General features: G+C 41.8%; 1 protein-coding gene across 3 annotated transcripts in view; it reads left to right on the top strand.

Moving 5' to 3' along the window:
- MTUS1 (microtubule associated tumor suppressor 1) overlaps nt 1-16,368 on the top strand; it is a 212,743-nt gene that overhangs the window by 100,096 nt on the left and 96,279 nt on the right. For all 3 annotated transcript variants that reach the window (XM_019526124.1, XM_019526123.1, XM_019526126.1), the window contains 3 exons: nt 6,166-6,300; nt 7,616-7,720; nt 9,086-9,133. In XM_019526124.1, the coding sequence (XP_019381669.1) occupies nt 6,166-6,300; nt 7,616-7,720; nt 9,086-9,133 (288 nt within the window). The remainder of the gene's footprint in view (nt 1-6,165; nt 6,301-7,615; nt 7,721-9,085; nt 9,134-16,368) is intronic.

The raw sequence follows: 16,368 nt of genomic DNA, 5'->3' as shown, positions 1-16,368 counted from the left end.
TTTCATAGTTTCATAGATTTAGGGTCGGAAGGGACCTAGTAGATCTTCTAGCCCGACCCCCCGCCAGGGCGGGAGAACAACAAAACCCCAAAAAAAGAAACGGGACTCAAATGAGTCCAGCCAGGTAGGCATCCAGCCTCTTCTTAAAGACCCCCAGGGTAGGGGCCAGCACCACTTCCCTTGGAAGTTGGTTCCAGCTCCTAGCCGCCCTAACTGTGAAGTAGTTTTTGCGGATGTCCAATCTATACCTCCTCTCCATCAACTTGTGCCCATTGTGTCTAGGTCCAATTGCAGCCTATTCCTCCCTTCTAGCATGCCCACATCCCCCCACGTCTTAGTGTCGTCAGCAAATTTGAACAGGGTGCTTTTTACCCCCTCGTCCAAGTCACTGATGAAGATGTTGAACAGTGCGGGCCAGGACTGAGCCCTGCGAACCCCACTGCCCACATCCCTCCAAGTCGAAAATGACCCATCCGCCACCACTCTCTGAGTGCGGCCCTCCAGCCAGCTAGCGACCCATTTGTATGTAACATTCCATTTACCTTTAAAATGGGTCTTAGAGACTCTTAACAATTTAATTCTTAAAGAAGAATTAAAATGAATAGAAAAGATGGAAGTTATTTCTTTATACTGTTTCTTTTCCTTCACAGTGAGTGGAAGGACACACAATATCATCCATAGCCTCTCCCACAGCAAAGAATTACCAGGACACTTCCCTAGTATTCTTGTGGTGTTCTGAATGGCTTCAGGCTTAACAGAAACTTTCAAGCTTTATCCAGTGAGGCCAGATTCCTGTGTTCCTACAGGAACTCTAACAGAGCTATCTGTTTATTATCCTATGGTCCCTGCTGACTTCCTGCCCCTGGGGCAGGGGGCTGGACTCTGATCTTCTGAGGTCCCTTCCAGCCCTAATGTCTATGAATCTGTTGTGGCCTCCATAACTGTTCTGGGAGTTTAGTTGATTTCCTCCCAGCTGCAATGCAAACAGTCTCTCCCTTGACCCTGTCTGCCCTCTGACAGTTTGTGGACTCTCCTTCAGAAACAGGCACCACTGGCTCCAGAGTCTGATTGGCCTGGCGAGCAGGGTGGATGTCTTCTGTCTGCAAGCTTTTCAGCACCTGCTGCTTGCTGGTGAACCCTTCCCTGGTTGATGACTAGTCTTTGTGTTCCTGTGTTTGGTGCAGGACATCAGCCTTGATTGGGATCTTTTCCCCTTGGATTCTGACTAGCCTTGGCTGGGATGCCTACCCACCTTTCTATCACAGCCTCATCTGGGCCTACCAGGCCTACTTCTGACTGAGACCCCCAGGCAAATACCTGCAACTTCTAGAGTGCTGTTGGGAACCCCTGGTCCATAACCTGGCCTTGCAGCAGAGAGCACAAAGGCAAGCCTCTGCAAGCTTCATCAAGCTGATCCACCTCTTCAACTCAGTCTGGTCTGTCTGGCTCTTGGCAGAACCCCTGACTGACCAGCAGGGCCTGTACTCCTGTCAACTTTTGCTTTATTCCTCCTGGCTGAAGTGAAAGCTGCCCTCCCTGTGGATGCACTTGCTGTCCTGGAGGACTGCCTCTGCACACAAGAAGCCTTCCATGGTTGGAGCTCACTAGACATGTCCCCTATCCTCCCGGCCCACCTCACCAGCCACAATTTCTGTCTATTTCTCTGGCCATGTGCAATCTCCCTGCCTGTAGGTGACGTGAAAGTGATACCTAGTAGCAGCAACACAGGAGTGTCCTTTGGCAAGAGAAGTGATGACATCAAATGGCAGCTGCTGCATGGGCCTCTAGCCATGGGCACTTTTTATCCATCATTTGTACTCGGTAGTGTTGGTGGCCTGCCCTTTCTGTGAGGAGGAGTTGGAGAAGTCTCTCCTGGACTGCCCCCAGCTGTGGCTGCTCGTTTCTGTTCTCAGTGCTGTCTTTGGTGCACTGGATTTGGACTTCTCCAAGACAGAGTACACTTCATACCAAGTGGCTGAGGAGAGCATGATCTACTTGGCCAGTTTTCCTCCTGGGCCAGGCCAAGGCAGTGACCCCAAAAAGCCTCAGAAACAGTCTCAGGGACTGACTGTGCCGTACAAATTTTGTCCTTAAGTAAATGGTCCACTTAAAGAGATGGAGGAGGGCTATAAACCAGTAGTGAAGACGACTGATCAGGAGTAGCTTTAATATAGGAGAAATATAGCTGAATAGGTAACCTAATTGTGTGGAAGAGCAAGAATTTTCAAGAGGGTAAAGTGTTAACTGGAGTACAGAAAGAGATTAAGCAGACTTTTTGCCTCTTACATATGGAGTTATACACAGGCCCTTGTTCTATCTGTAACTGAGCTCAAGCTGTGCCTGCTTCTTTCCCAGCTGTAAAGAAAGGCACTTTGTGACTGATTGTTTAACATCCTTCTCAACTACATAGTTGGTCCTGTAAGACATCACAAAACAAAAACTATTGCCTTGCTCAGTCTCTTACAAACATACTGTTTCTAACTTTTAGGACTTTAGAAGGCCTCTAACTCTGCAGAGATGAAGAAAATGGAGTCAATAGACCTGATTCTGCTACAGCTGATTTCTGTGAGACTCATGGTTATGAAGTGTTCCAGTGAATAAATATAGGCAGTCTATTTTTGATATTTTTAGGCAGGCCTATCTAACTGGTGGCATGCAGAGAATGCAAGGTTAGCACATGCCTTACGGACTGTGGTCTGGATGCCAGTCCTCTCGCTACTTCTGTTTGTGTTGCTGCTGGGATCTCCAGGTTCCCCATTCCTGCACTCTCCCTTGGGGTAGGATGAAGTGTCCTGTAAGGGCCCAGGGAACCTGTTGCCTTTGTGGGAGGGGGAGGGAACATGGGACCCACCTTGCAGGGAGGGAAAGGGAGCATGGGGTATGGATGGTGTTTAGCCCTGGGGTGTGTGGACTATGAGAATTGGTAGACTACAGTCTTTCAAGTTGGACTGACAAAAGTTTGCATGGCACTAACTTTCTGAAAGAGTTTGAAGTTTTTAGTGAGCTGTATATGGTGTCTCCTACTTGTCAATATGTAGTGTATGTTTCTTGATATGCCTGGAATGTTTATAGGTCTTTGAAGCTAATCTAGTAAAACTGGTGTTTCAGGCTCATACAGGTAAAAAAGCAAAACAAAAAAACGCTAATGCAACCATATATTGTTACATTTCTCAAAGATAGCTAGATTTTTAAGTTGCCTTGCTGATTTGCTGTAGCTGTAGTAACTTGCTCTTGAGCAATTGCAAATGGTTTTGTATTAATAAACTAAAGACTGGTCTCAAACTGCAAATTACACAGTATTTAGTACACAAGTATGCGTGTTCCAGTATAAAGAATCTACACTGCTTTTCTAGTCCTATAGAAAATGGCTCCATAAAGCTTTACATTTCATCATGTACAAATTGAATATGATATTTTACCATGGTCTTCAAAAATGTTTAGATACTTCTCAAAACTTTAAGAAACACAACTATGTAGTTACTGGCAACTTGTGCTAATGCTAAGTGCAACAGGAGACCATTTGGTTTCCCAAATAAACTAGAAAATAAAGCCTTAAGTAAACCCTTAGTTAAAGGCTACCTTGAGATGATGGTCATACTAGCAATGTCCTTATCTATACCCATCTCCTTTCCAGTAGTACCTGTCCCCTTCCCAAAATTGCTTCTATTCCCCAACTCCCTCACCTCTCACTCCTTTCCCCCCACCACTTCCCTCTCCCCGTAGAAGATGCCAGCCTAGTGACAAGGGTATCTTCATCTGTGTGTGTGATTAGTTAATATAATTCTATTGCTGTTGAATCTGCAGCTGTTTGAGGTGAGGGCACCTTCAGGAGATAAGAGCAGAAATGGAATGGACATGGCATTAACAAGTGGAAAGAAAAGATGATGGGTTCAATAGATGGAACAGAACATGGGAAATCAGGACATCAGTTCTATTGGACACTTCCACTGACTTGATATTAAACAGTTTGCCAAAAGATTAAACATCTGTTTTATTGTCACTAAAAAGGATACATCTTTCTTTGTAGTATTCTGAACAAAGTACTATATAACAGCTAAAATGACTTTTTTTTTTTTTGATCAGTGTTTTTGGTTGTAGCTGTGTTGGTGGAAGGACATAGGTAGATGAGATTCTTTTGGGTAGACATGGCATTATTAGACCAACTAAGAGTTCCTCAAGAACTGCACCATCAAATCCATGCTATACCTGAGATATATAGATGACATCTTCATCATTTGGACCAAAACCCTGTAGTCTCAGATTTGATTTTCACCAATTCAGCCATCATCACCCCTCCATCAGACTATCACTTGAATACAGTACTTTAATGCCAGCACTTCCTTTTTGGACACCATGATCAATATTCAAAATGGTAAAATTCGGATCGCCATATATAAGAAACCAATGAACCAACATGCATATATACACAGAACAAGCAATCACACCAAGAAAGCTGTAATTTACAGCCAAGCTTGCCAATATCACTGAATTTGCACAGAGGAGACTACCTATGATCACCACCTCCACAAGTCTCAAAAGGGCCTTCAGCCAACAAGGACGCTTTTCCAAAGATGGATTGTACTTTTGAAAGAGCCACCTGGATACCATGAGACAATTTGCTGCAGTACGAAAAGAAAATCCCCACTAATCGCACGCTGCTAGTTACGACATACCACCCTTCCCTGGAACCTAAATGGAAAAGCTTCAAACAATCGCAACCCATACTAGAAAGGCCCAATTCTTAAACAGATTTTTCCAGAGCCACCCATTCTAACCTTCAAATAAGCACCAGACCTCACTAACCTCGTCACCAGAAGCAAACTCCCTATGACGCAAACCACACCAAGTGGATCCAGACCATGCCAGGACAAAAAATGCAAAACCTGCCAATACATCTCCACCACTTCCCCAATAACCACACCCCGCTACAGAGAACCATCACCATTCCTGGATCTTGTACCTCCAAAAATGTAATGCATCTCATCCAGTGCACCAAATGGCCTCATGGAAAATACGTAGGAGAAATCAAACAACTGTGCACCAGAATGAATGCACACCAGAAATCCATCAGAGGAAAAATATCCAGTTACCTGTGGGTACACACTTCTCACAAGATGATTACTCCCTTTCTGATCTCTCAGTTCTAATCCTCTAAGGAACTTATAAAAGACCTTTTCATAGATGAGCCTATGAACTTCACCTCACAAATCTACTAGATACAAAAAAATGTATTGTCTCAATATAGATGCTGGATTTATAACACATTACAACCTGCCTGACATCTGCTTCACCAGGTACCTGCCTGACCTTACCTTTTTTTTTTTTTTTTTTTACCTTGCCTTACTTCGCCCCCTACCCCTCTTCCTTCACTCCCTTCCTTCTCTACCCTTTGTCTTCCTAGTTTCTGGCTATTTACTTTTTCACAGACTGCTTCTTTTCTATCTTGGAGAACTCAACTACAGCAGTCTCCCTTGCTTACCTTTGACATTATTTCCCCCTCATTTCCTCCCTTCTCCCTCCCTCCCTTACCTAACCATTGTTTTCTTAATTTCCACCTATTTATATTCTCACTGACCTCCTGTCACACTTCTAGCTTTGTCCCTTCCTTGGAGATCTCAGAACAGCAGCAGAGACTCCTTATGCCTGGAGAAGGGTTTGTGCCCGAAAGCTTGTAAAGAACATTTTTCCAACTTCCTCAGTTGGTCTAATAAAAGAAATCTACATCTACCCAAAGAACCTTGTCTCTTTGAGCAGTATTATTTATCAATGAAATATTAATGTAACTGTTCTGAATTATAATTCCATTAGTCTGAACTGTGGACCCATATTTCTAAGATGCATATTATAGGGCACTGGGTTTTTTTTATAATATTGAACTTGTATGCAAAAAGCAGAACTGCATGTCTAGTTTTTGAAAATCTGGGTTTTGATATTGCACAGGTTAGTTGGCAACTATAACTTTTGTCACCTTATCCATACAAAAACTATGTAAAGGAGACAGATACTTGGCTTTTTTAGACTGATTCTTATACTATAATGTCCTTTTTTCTGGAGTTGTAAACATTTTCTCATGCGACATCCTGACCTAAATTTTCATAATATAGCCACCTAACTATAGTTAGGCAAATGTCCTAAACAATATACTACCTTTTTTTTTCCCAATAGCTACAAGTGCCACAATCATCATCAGGAATGGAGAATGGCCTTCAACAAATGGACATCAAAATGGCACTTCTGGATCCATCTTTTTGAAGCCAGTCCCCCGTCCTAGAGTACACTCTTTAAAAAGCACTCCAAAAGGTATCTGAACCTTTCTAAAGTCAGGGTGAAGCTCAAGTTTCTGATTTATCTTATAAGACCTGTGCATGCTGCTGTTTTAAGAAATGCTCATCAAATTGATGCAGTGAACACTAGTTGGCACCATATGGAAAAATGAGTAATTTTCAGATTGTTTTATTAAAGGCAGGGTAGATGTGCACCACCTTATAAACTAACTGAAATGTAAATATGTGCAGTGTAAGCTTTTATGGGCTGTAGTTTATTTCATCAGTTATTGTGAAAGGATGTGCACAAAGATGGTTATAAGAAGGAGAAAGGAACTGGAATACAAAAGTGGACAGAAGGGGGAGAGAAAGCAGGAAAGCTGGGACAGGCAATCATGTAATAAACCCATGGAAACAAAGGAGTCACAAAAACTAATCCAGATAATGGAATAAGAAACCATAGTCCCTGTTTTAAACCATACTTAACATGTTCTGACTGAAATAGTTGCATGTGAGGAACAAAGCAGAGGAGAGTAATGGGAATAGGAGCAATTTTCTTTTCAGGGATTATGTTCTTTGTCTTGTAAACAGTCTTCATGGGAGGGATGCTGATGTACAGGGATGTGACATCAAGGGTAGCAAATAACTCGGAGCACCAGCAATGTCCATTATACAACTGCTTTACTTGTCACAATATGACTGTGTAAATGAACAATATAATACGCAGAGATCCACCTTCTGTGTGGCTCTCAGGCTACACGCTACCTGGGCCACATGCTGTGAGGATGGCACTTTGGGATCCCTAATCCCTCCTTCCCAAACACCACCATGGATGGCATGCAGTCCTCCCTTGGGCCCTCCCCAACTTTGCAGAAATGGGAGAAGTAGCTGCATGGGCTTGTGCTGTGTGCTAGCCCCTTATGGGCCACCAGTTGAAAAACCCTGGTCTAATGGGTTCTGTGTATTACCTTGTTTGTCTTTAGTGGTTGTCATCTGACTTGATAGAAACTTTTTTCCTCCAAAAAAGGCCATAGCCATAGTAGGTGTCATGTGGCTTCACAGAAAATAGACAACTGACTATTTAATACACTTAAGTTTCATAGCATCACATTTTCATCAAGTTTCTTAATATTTAGTAAAGAATTTTAACTTAAAACTAATTCTTAGTTCTGTAGATCACATTCAGCTATCTTTTAAAACTTTTTCCAAAACACTGTGGTTGAAAATCTGTGTTTAGCAACTACATATTTAATAAATGTTACAACTTTAAACTCATTTTTAAGGTGGGTAGGTTCTTAATTATCAATTTTGTTGTAAACTTAAACCTTAACCTAAGCCTTTTGGAATTTTAGGAACAAAGACCAAATCTGGTGCATTGAACCAATGTCTACCCAACTCATCAGGAACATTGCTTCAAGCAAAGAAAACCAGTGAAGCCCGAAGCAATCAACTATTAGGTAAACTTATTTTCTTGTTTACTTTCTCTTTTTCCAGCCCTCCAATTTAGAGACACATGCACACGCAGACACCAGCTCAGCTGTTGCTAGCATTTCAGCTACAGTTATCAATTCAATCTAACAACTCTAAAAGTAGAATTGGTCTTCACAAAGGTGTCCCCATTTGAAAGACCACTAATTGATCCTCCTAATTTTCTGGAAACCAAAGGAGTGCAGACATCTAATGTTAACTATTAATCTATATCTAAATTTGCACTTGAAAGTGAATGAATGTAAAGGTTATCAGGTATGTTAATGTATGCTCTGAGCTGACTCTTCCCTATAGTTCTTGTGTTTAACTTAAATAGACCAACTCTAAGGAACCTGTAAGGTAGTCTGTCTTGAATGTTGCCAACTTTTCTAATCTTGAACTGAATTCAATAGGACTTGTCTACGTGAGTCTAAATGGATCTGAATCTCTGTGAAAAATTCTAGAACATAATGCTGTCATAGATATTCACTGATTTGCTCACAGGGTTCCTTTCTTTGTAGCTTTAAGTTTAAAACCAAAGTATATTTGGCACTGGGTAAAACACACTGGTTAATACACCATGCAAATAGGTTCCAGTTTTTGAAATATCTTGTAAAGTCATACAGATACCTTGGCACTTTCTATGTACAGCCTGACGAGTTAAGCCGTAATTCTTATTTTTTGTTTCAATTTTCACAAATTTTGATCTAGTAATTGTTTTATGGAAGCCTATCTGTTTTTAAAATATTTTTAAATCGGCACCAGCCAAGGGTTACCAGTAATGGCTCCATTTTAATTCTTAGCCTTCTCAATAAAGGTGAACTTATATTAATGTCTATTTTATATGACCCTAACATCAAATGAATTAAACTAAAAGTTAACCTGGTTTGTACCTCTTGTCTGTCTATTTGAACTTGATAACCAGGTTATACGCTAGCAAATGTAGTTTAACTTTTTCATATTTGTGCAGGTGAAAAGTTGCTTATTGTTACTGTCACTGGTCTCGTTCTTAAATGCCCTAATGGTGGCAGTAAAAGGTAAAACTACCATCTGGCTTAATGAAACATTTATAACAGGCTTAAATATCTGGTCCTTAACTAGTGTGTTCTGTGCACGATCAGTTTAACACTTACTGTATGTATTTTTGGCATTCATTTTCATGGATCTTTGCCAAAGTTTCTGTTTGTTTTTTTTCTGCCTAAATTTGTGTTGCATATGTAAAGGGTACTGGAAGACCTCCCCCACCCCATTTTTTATTTTTCTAAGGGCTTTCCTATATATTAGAATTGATTTTTACGCAAAGTTAACATAGACTGCTTCAAAGTTTACATCCTCTTCTTTTGTGAACGTTTTAGGTACTCCAGGACGAAATGGACCCAGAAGTTTATCTGTTCTCAATTCCTGTGAGTTCTCAAATTTTATTTTTTCTCCCTACTTAATAATAGACAACACCTCTGAGAGGTCCATGCAGGCATGTAGGATAATAGATTATGGATATAATACCTTGTTTCATGGAAGAAGTAGCCTAGCAACAAATTTGGTAAAAGTTATTTTGTCAGATTTATCAAGTTTTTATTTTCTATACATTTAAAGAGCCTTTAGTTTTGGGTTATTAGACCACCCAGCTCTTAAAATATGTGGAGTTTGTTAATTGTTCCATTGAGTTACCTGTGTGTTTTTTAGGTGTGTAATGGATGTGTTTTGATTCGGCTTCGGATTAAGCTGTTTTGGAGGACAGTGATTCGCTTCAGTACTTTGGATTGCTGTCTTTTTATTTTGGCCAAATCTGTTTTAAATGGGCTGCAAGGGAAGCTTCACACAACCCTACCCAGCCGGGCAGGGCTTGGACCCCCAGCAGGGAGCAGGACGTGGCCGTTGGTGGCTTGTCTGGGGGAGGGGGAGGACCGCTGCTCTCCGTGTAGGCAAGGAGACCCCCGCGCAGATCTTTGATCCCTGTCATGCCGGGTTGCAGGGCAGGGAAGCAGGGCAAAGCAGTGAGCAAGCCTGCTGGTCCCTGCCACGTGACTTGGCTCCACTGGGAGCAGATCTGCGCTGGGGTCGTCTTGCCGCTGCTGCCCTCCCTGTGCTACCCCAGCAATGTGGGGCTGCATGGGGTGGGCAGCAGCGGGAAAGAGACTCTGGCACAGATCTCTGCTCCCTGTGGAGCCAAGTTGCGTGGCAGGGCAGTGCTGGTCCCTGCCGTGTGATCTGGCTCCTCAGGGAGCAGAGATCCAGGGCTGTGTGGAGTGGGCAGCGACGGGGAGGAGACCCTGGTGTGGATCTCTGATCACTGCAAAGCCAGGTCTCATGGTAGGGATTCCCCAGACCCTGGTTTGATTTCCCCCAGCTCTTCCTGGGGGATGTGGGCCCCTGGATCTGCACACCAGATTTCAGCAGGCTGCTGCTGCAGGCTGGGGCCAGCGGCAGCACTGCAGTTTTCCTGGTGCTCGGCACAGGCTGTACCAAAAAGCTGCTGCTGGCCTCAGCCTGCAGCAGCGGCCTTCTGAAACAGTGTGCAGACTGGGGACCTGCGCCCCCCCCAGGAAGAAGCAATTGGAGAGCTGGGGAATCTAACCAGGAGCTAGATGTCAGTATAAAAGCAGTCCTTCCCCTCCCTCTTAGTTTTTGTTTCCCTGCAAGCCTGGCTCCAAAACACCGAAATTCTCCAAAACATTTCCGAAACATTTCGGAGCCTTCCGTTTCTATTTTAGATTTGGTGTTTTGGCACTGAAATGGCCTGAAACACCTCTGAAACAGAACAGCTGCCAAAATTTTGCACAGCCCTAACAAGTCTTTTATAAAAGAATGAAAATGCAGAGGTAACAGATTTGTGTATAGTTAATGTTTGCCCTTCCATTAATATAGTAATATTTTAGAGCAAATTTGTTGACGTGGTTTAGGAAAAATGAAGACTTGTAGAAAACAGGAGTATTTTGGATAGTTTGTGGAAATATTCTTGCCACTTTTTTAGTGCCAGAAGTCCCAGCATATGTTACTATACACTCTGCATGACTGAAAGGTTGCAATTAGCTAGACATGTTGTTGTCAACTTCTGTGGCAGTATGAAAACAATTGGGTAACAAATGGCAGATGGTAGTCTAAGAAATTTGGCTGTGTTTGAAGGCTCTTCTGTTGTATAAAGTTTTCTCCTTGTCTATATTTGTACTGGCACAGGCACCTTGTGGTGTTCTTCTCTGCCAGTAGATGGAGACAGAAAATAATCTTTAAATGACATTTCCTTAACTATACAGAGCTTGCCAGCTGATTTCAAGATTAGTATGATCTTTGTGAGAAAAGGGACCAGAGGTCTGGGAATCTGAAATTGGCTACCCTTTTGCCAAAACTAGAGCTTGTTGTAAATTGCCTGTGGATGAATAGTAACGTATTCTAGATCAATGGAAGACCCAGATTCCTAATAATAATAGGATGTCTTTCTAGTCTGACTAGAATTGCTGAAGTTACTGGGTGGAATTATTCTTACCTACTTGTAAAACTGGCCTTCATTTATGAATCAAAAGTTAGATTTCTTATATTGTTTTAGAGAAGTAAAATGTCTGGTGTTTCTTATTTACCAGAGGGGGGAAATTTTATTTGGTTCCTTCCCTTGAACTATTCTGTTACCCTGTCATTCAGCACGTAGCAATTTAGCATATTTAAAACAAAACAAAACCTGGTTTTAATTTTAAGAAATGTTTTGCTAATGTTTCAGGAGAGTTCTGGAGTCTCGCATGTCTCATATACATACAGAAATGGAAAAGTGAAAGGTTACCACGGTTTAGCCATTTTAGTGCCTTAAGCTGCTGGCTGTGGAAAACTGAACTCTGCAATGTTTGGATTGAAAAGGTCTGAAATTTAGCAAGAAATAAATTTTACCCTTTAGCTCTTGCTAATGTTGATCACAGTACAAAACTTCTTTCATAACCCATCTTTACGTGACTGTCCACGTGACCAAGATTGCATTAGCAGTAAAGCCATTTTGTATTTGAATGTTGTTCCATATTGAGTTAATGCTTGATTTGATTGCAGTTTGAACTTCATAAAGGAATATGATTTGAATATAGACTCAGAACATGGTTTTTGTACCCTTAACATGCCTGTTCAAGGGTCCAAAATGGCATTTTTAGCTTTACCATTGAAGTAATGGCATTCTGTGCTTGATTCAGCAAAACACTAACCCATACACCCTACCCTAAACCATCTCATTAATCTCACACTCTGACTGTTGCTCTTCTGGTTAAAATCCCTTTGTAGTCTACCCACTGAAATTATTGACACACAATTCGAATTCTTCTCTGTATGCAGACAGGGAAGTATTTACCATTTAACAACTTTTTTATTGCATTTTTGTAAATGCATTGCAAAGAACTTACCTATGAATAAATTCAGTAAATAAGTTGACCCATAAAAAGTCTATTTAACCTTTCATGTGCCACCACATTAAAGAAGTGAGAAATGAGGGAAAAGTAGTATGAGAGCTCCTTTGTTTTTTCGTTTTCTAGCACAATCCGTTTATTTCAAGGAAAGTCAAATGACCTCAGTTTTCTGAAAATAACTGACTGTAATACCAACTAGTGCCATGCAGAATGAGATTCAGTATCTGTTTGTTCTAAAATAGTCTTGGATTCTTACAATACAGCTTTTATTCCAACATTTTTAGACTTCAGTCCCTCCTGAATGCAAGGTTTTCAGAATTGCTTAGTGAAAAGTACAAAGCAAAGATTCTGCTACTTTTCAGTATGTTGTCTGGGGAGTTAGGAACATGATCTCTGCTTGATCTGCAACAAGATAACAAAATTGATTTATAATCTTTCTAGAGTAACTGAACATGTAGCAAAGGAAGTCCATTTGTGTTAAGCACCACTTTAGAAATGTCTGCTATTTCTCTACCAAAACTATCTCCCCCACTTATTCTGAAAATGGGTTTCATGAAAACAAATCTTAGGCACCTAGGTTCCTTTTAAAGTGAATGGGAAGTGTTGGCAGAAGGAAACTGTCCTCTTCAAATAATGCAAGTTATATATAATATAGAAAATTCAAATATGCCTTAACATGGAGTGTAGATGATGGAAGAGTTCTAGAGTGGCTTGTATTTTAGCCTTAAAATTGGAACAGCTTAATTTTTCTTGTCCAAAAAATGGTTTAGACAAAACCCATCAAGGAATTTAATTTTATGGATTTATGGATAGACTGTTTTGAGCCCATTACATTTTTAGGGGCTTCCTAAGAACAGAAAGATTTGTTAATAATTGTTTAAGGAAAGACCGTACTTATTAGCATTATGTAAAATACAAAATCCATTGCACAGCAGGCTACCATGTCTAATACTTGAAAGAAATGTTGCCCACAGGGCTTGATCTTGTATTGGATTTTGGTGCACCTGCTCTCCAGGCCAGGTTCTGCACACGTGTTGGGCACCCAGTCTCCCTATGGAATGCCAGGTGGAGAGGTAGGCCAACCAAAAATTGCACATGTTGAGTGGGAGACCAAGAAGACCTTAGCTGAACAAGAAACACCAAACACTGGGCTGTGAAGTTACAGCCCTTTCTGGTCTTGGGTGCTGTAGTCAAACGTGTATGGAAGTGCCTTAAGTGCATTTAGGTTTCAGACCTTGGCATCTTTTGAACAGGGTTGGAGTTTACCTTTTTGGTATTACATTTGAAGGTTCAGTAATAATCCTCTTTTCCTTGGTAAAGAAACATGAAAATCAGCCTTGAAATTGCTGGCCACTAATCAGTTTCCTGGCTGCTAAATTAGAGCGGAGCATCTAACAAGGTCAGAGTCCTATGCAATTGCGTGATATATAATTCCATGGTGGAGAGGGTGAGGGGGCTGGAGAGCATCTGGCACACGGTCACTAATTTAAAATTATCTTCCTTTTTGATAAAGTTAATCCCCCAGTAATTGAAGTTCTTTATTACACTGCATACAGGGTTCATGTCTAGCAGTAATGTAATTTTCTATCCAGAAAGCTGCTTGTAGTATAGGGGCCTTGTTGCACCTTATGCCGTGAGCTGCATTAATGTTGATCAGTGTTCACGCTAGCTTGGAGTTTGGAGCAGTCATGCCCTGGGTCTAGAAATCTTCTCTGACTGCCCCCACCTGCAGAACTGTGACTTGCCCCTAGAGGCCTGGTGAGCAGGGGCAGGACTAAGCTGTAGCTGTGGGTTGCCACTAGAGGGCTGGTGAGCCAGGACAGGCTTCTATCCCTGCTCAATGGGCTGGGGTTCAAGAGATCCTGGGATACTGGAGGACTTCAACTTGGGCAGCACATCAGTGGAGAATGGCCATACCTTAATGGAACAGGAGCTGGATAGTGCTGATCAGAGATAATCTTGCCCTAGAGTGACATACCTTTGAGCCATGTAACAAGTTCTTAAAACTATTTTAAACATTTTATTGCACAGACAATCTAGGGGTTAGAGCTCTAGGAGCCACCCAAAATTACTGTGCAACAAGATTCTAGATGACTTCTAAAGTTTGAAACAAAATGAGGTGTTCACACACTACTGAAGTAATTAAACTGAGCGGTAGAAGACAGTGGCAAAGTAAGAGCACTTGTAGTCGGAGCATGATGTCCATTTTAATGCTAAAGTTAAAGACACTATTGTACTATGAGGGGTCTGTGGAGTGGATACTCACTCATGACTAGAAATCTCACCTGTGACTCGAATCTAATACAAGTTCTGAGTAAGTTACAGGTGGGTACACAGTTGTGCCAGTTGATAGAAAGCAAGGTTCTGAATAGGATCTTTTGGCTTCCTGTGGTGATTTTTAGATACCACTTCCTTAGTTATATGTGACAGTAGATGCTTGAACTTGAAAGAAATGCAGTGTTATTCCTTATTGTTTGATTTGGTCAGATTCTATTCCACCTGTATTTTCAAGGACCTTAACATTAATGGAACTTCTTTGGTAACACATTGTCATCTTAGACTTAAGATTCTGTTATGGGAAGCAGTGATTTGGAAAAAGGGCTTGGATCATGGTAGATAATCAACTGAACATGAGCTCCCAGCACAACCTTGTGGCCAAAAAGGCTAATGTAATCCTTGGATCTTTACCTGAGTAAATATCTAGGAGTGTGGAGATCTGTTTTCTCTGTCTGGAATAACATGGTTCTAGTTCAAGAAAGATGTTAATTACAGAAGGTTTAAAGAGGAGCCCTGAAAGTGATTAAATTTCACCTACCTTGTGGTGAAAGATCAAGCAGATTGCAATCAGGTCACTTCTTCCTCTCTGGTAATCTGAGTACCTACATGGGAAATATAACTTTGATAGCAGAGGGCTTTTTGGTCTAGCAGAAAAAGGCATAACACACCATCTGCTGGCTAAAACTATGTAAATATATAGATTTAAAATAAGGCCGCGAATGTAACTAACCATTGTGTTGGAATCTCCATAGGGGACTACTTCTAAATTAAGTTGGGATGCTTTTCTAAAAGAGATGTTTTAATTCAGCGGGTCAAATATATGATCCATTGGTCTCTGAAATGACCCACATACCACCTGGCCTGGCCCTGGCCCTGTGTGCAGCATGGAGGATCAGTCCGGGGTGCAGCTATATGCAGTGTCCCACCAGACTGTCTTTGCCTGCAGGCTTCAGGGTCCAATGGGATCAGACCACGCCAGAGCCACTGTGCAGGGCAGGTCTGGCAGGGTTCCTCGTGCAGTGTGCCCTGTGCCAGCCCTCCTGTACCATGTGCAGCCAGTCCATCCTCCTGCTCTGCATGCAGTGCACACTAGCACCAGGTTTCGCTCTGCATATGGTAGGGCACTGCATGCAGTCCATACTCCAGATCAACCCTTTGTGCTTCAAGTTGTGCTGGATCCAGTCCATGCATCTCATGCAGACTGAGCCTCAGAGCAGAACCTGCATGTACTGCATGCAGCATGTGGGCTGGACTTGGCACTGCAGGTGTTGCACACAGCACAGGTGATTGGTTCTGATCCAGCCTGCAGATGCACCTGGTGACCCTCCCCTAGCCCATGGGGCCAGATGAGTTTGACACCCTGCTTTAGTTATAACAGATACATTCAAGGAAGTTCTAAGGTCTAAGGTAAGAGGTCAGGCTAAATCACAACAGTTCCTTCTTTCATAGCTTTGTCTATGAACTTTTAAATTTTCGTGTTCAAGTTCCCATCTTAAAAGGGACCAGAGGTCTGGGAATCTGGAATTGATTACCAGTGTGTACCCTTTTGCCAAAACTAGAGATTGCTGTAAATTTGTCATGATATGAATGGGAGAAAAGTACTCTAGATCAATGGGAGTCCTAAGTTCCAAATGAAATAGGAAGTCTGTCTTTCTAGTCTAGCTGACTAAAAAGTAACCTCTGGTTCAAAACACCATGCCTAAGCCCCACAACAGGGGCTTATTTCAGAGGAGTGTTTAGTAATTTGAACACTTTGAAAAACAAAGCAAGATGTGGTGACCAATTATGTAGGAAAAAGATAATACTCCCACCTATCAATGCATACACTAAAAGCATTTTTGACTTGTGCACAACTATATTTCCACACACCTGCATGCATACACAATAATCAAGTAATTACTAAGACACAGGCATATTAAAGGTTCAAGGTTTGTCTTGCCATTCTTTGGAGTGACTACATCGAAAACCTATGTCCTACACAACTTCCA

This window comes from Gavialis gangeticus, unplaced genomic scaffold (assembly GCF_001723915.1).
Source record: "Gavialis gangeticus isolate Ggan-Ray unplaced genomic scaffold, GavGan_comp1, whole genome shotgun sequence".
Lineage (NCBI taxonomy): Eukaryota > Metazoa > Chordata > Crocodylia > Gavialidae > Gavialis > Gavialis gangeticus.
This window is presented reverse-complemented; position numbering and strand designations above follow the sequence as displayed.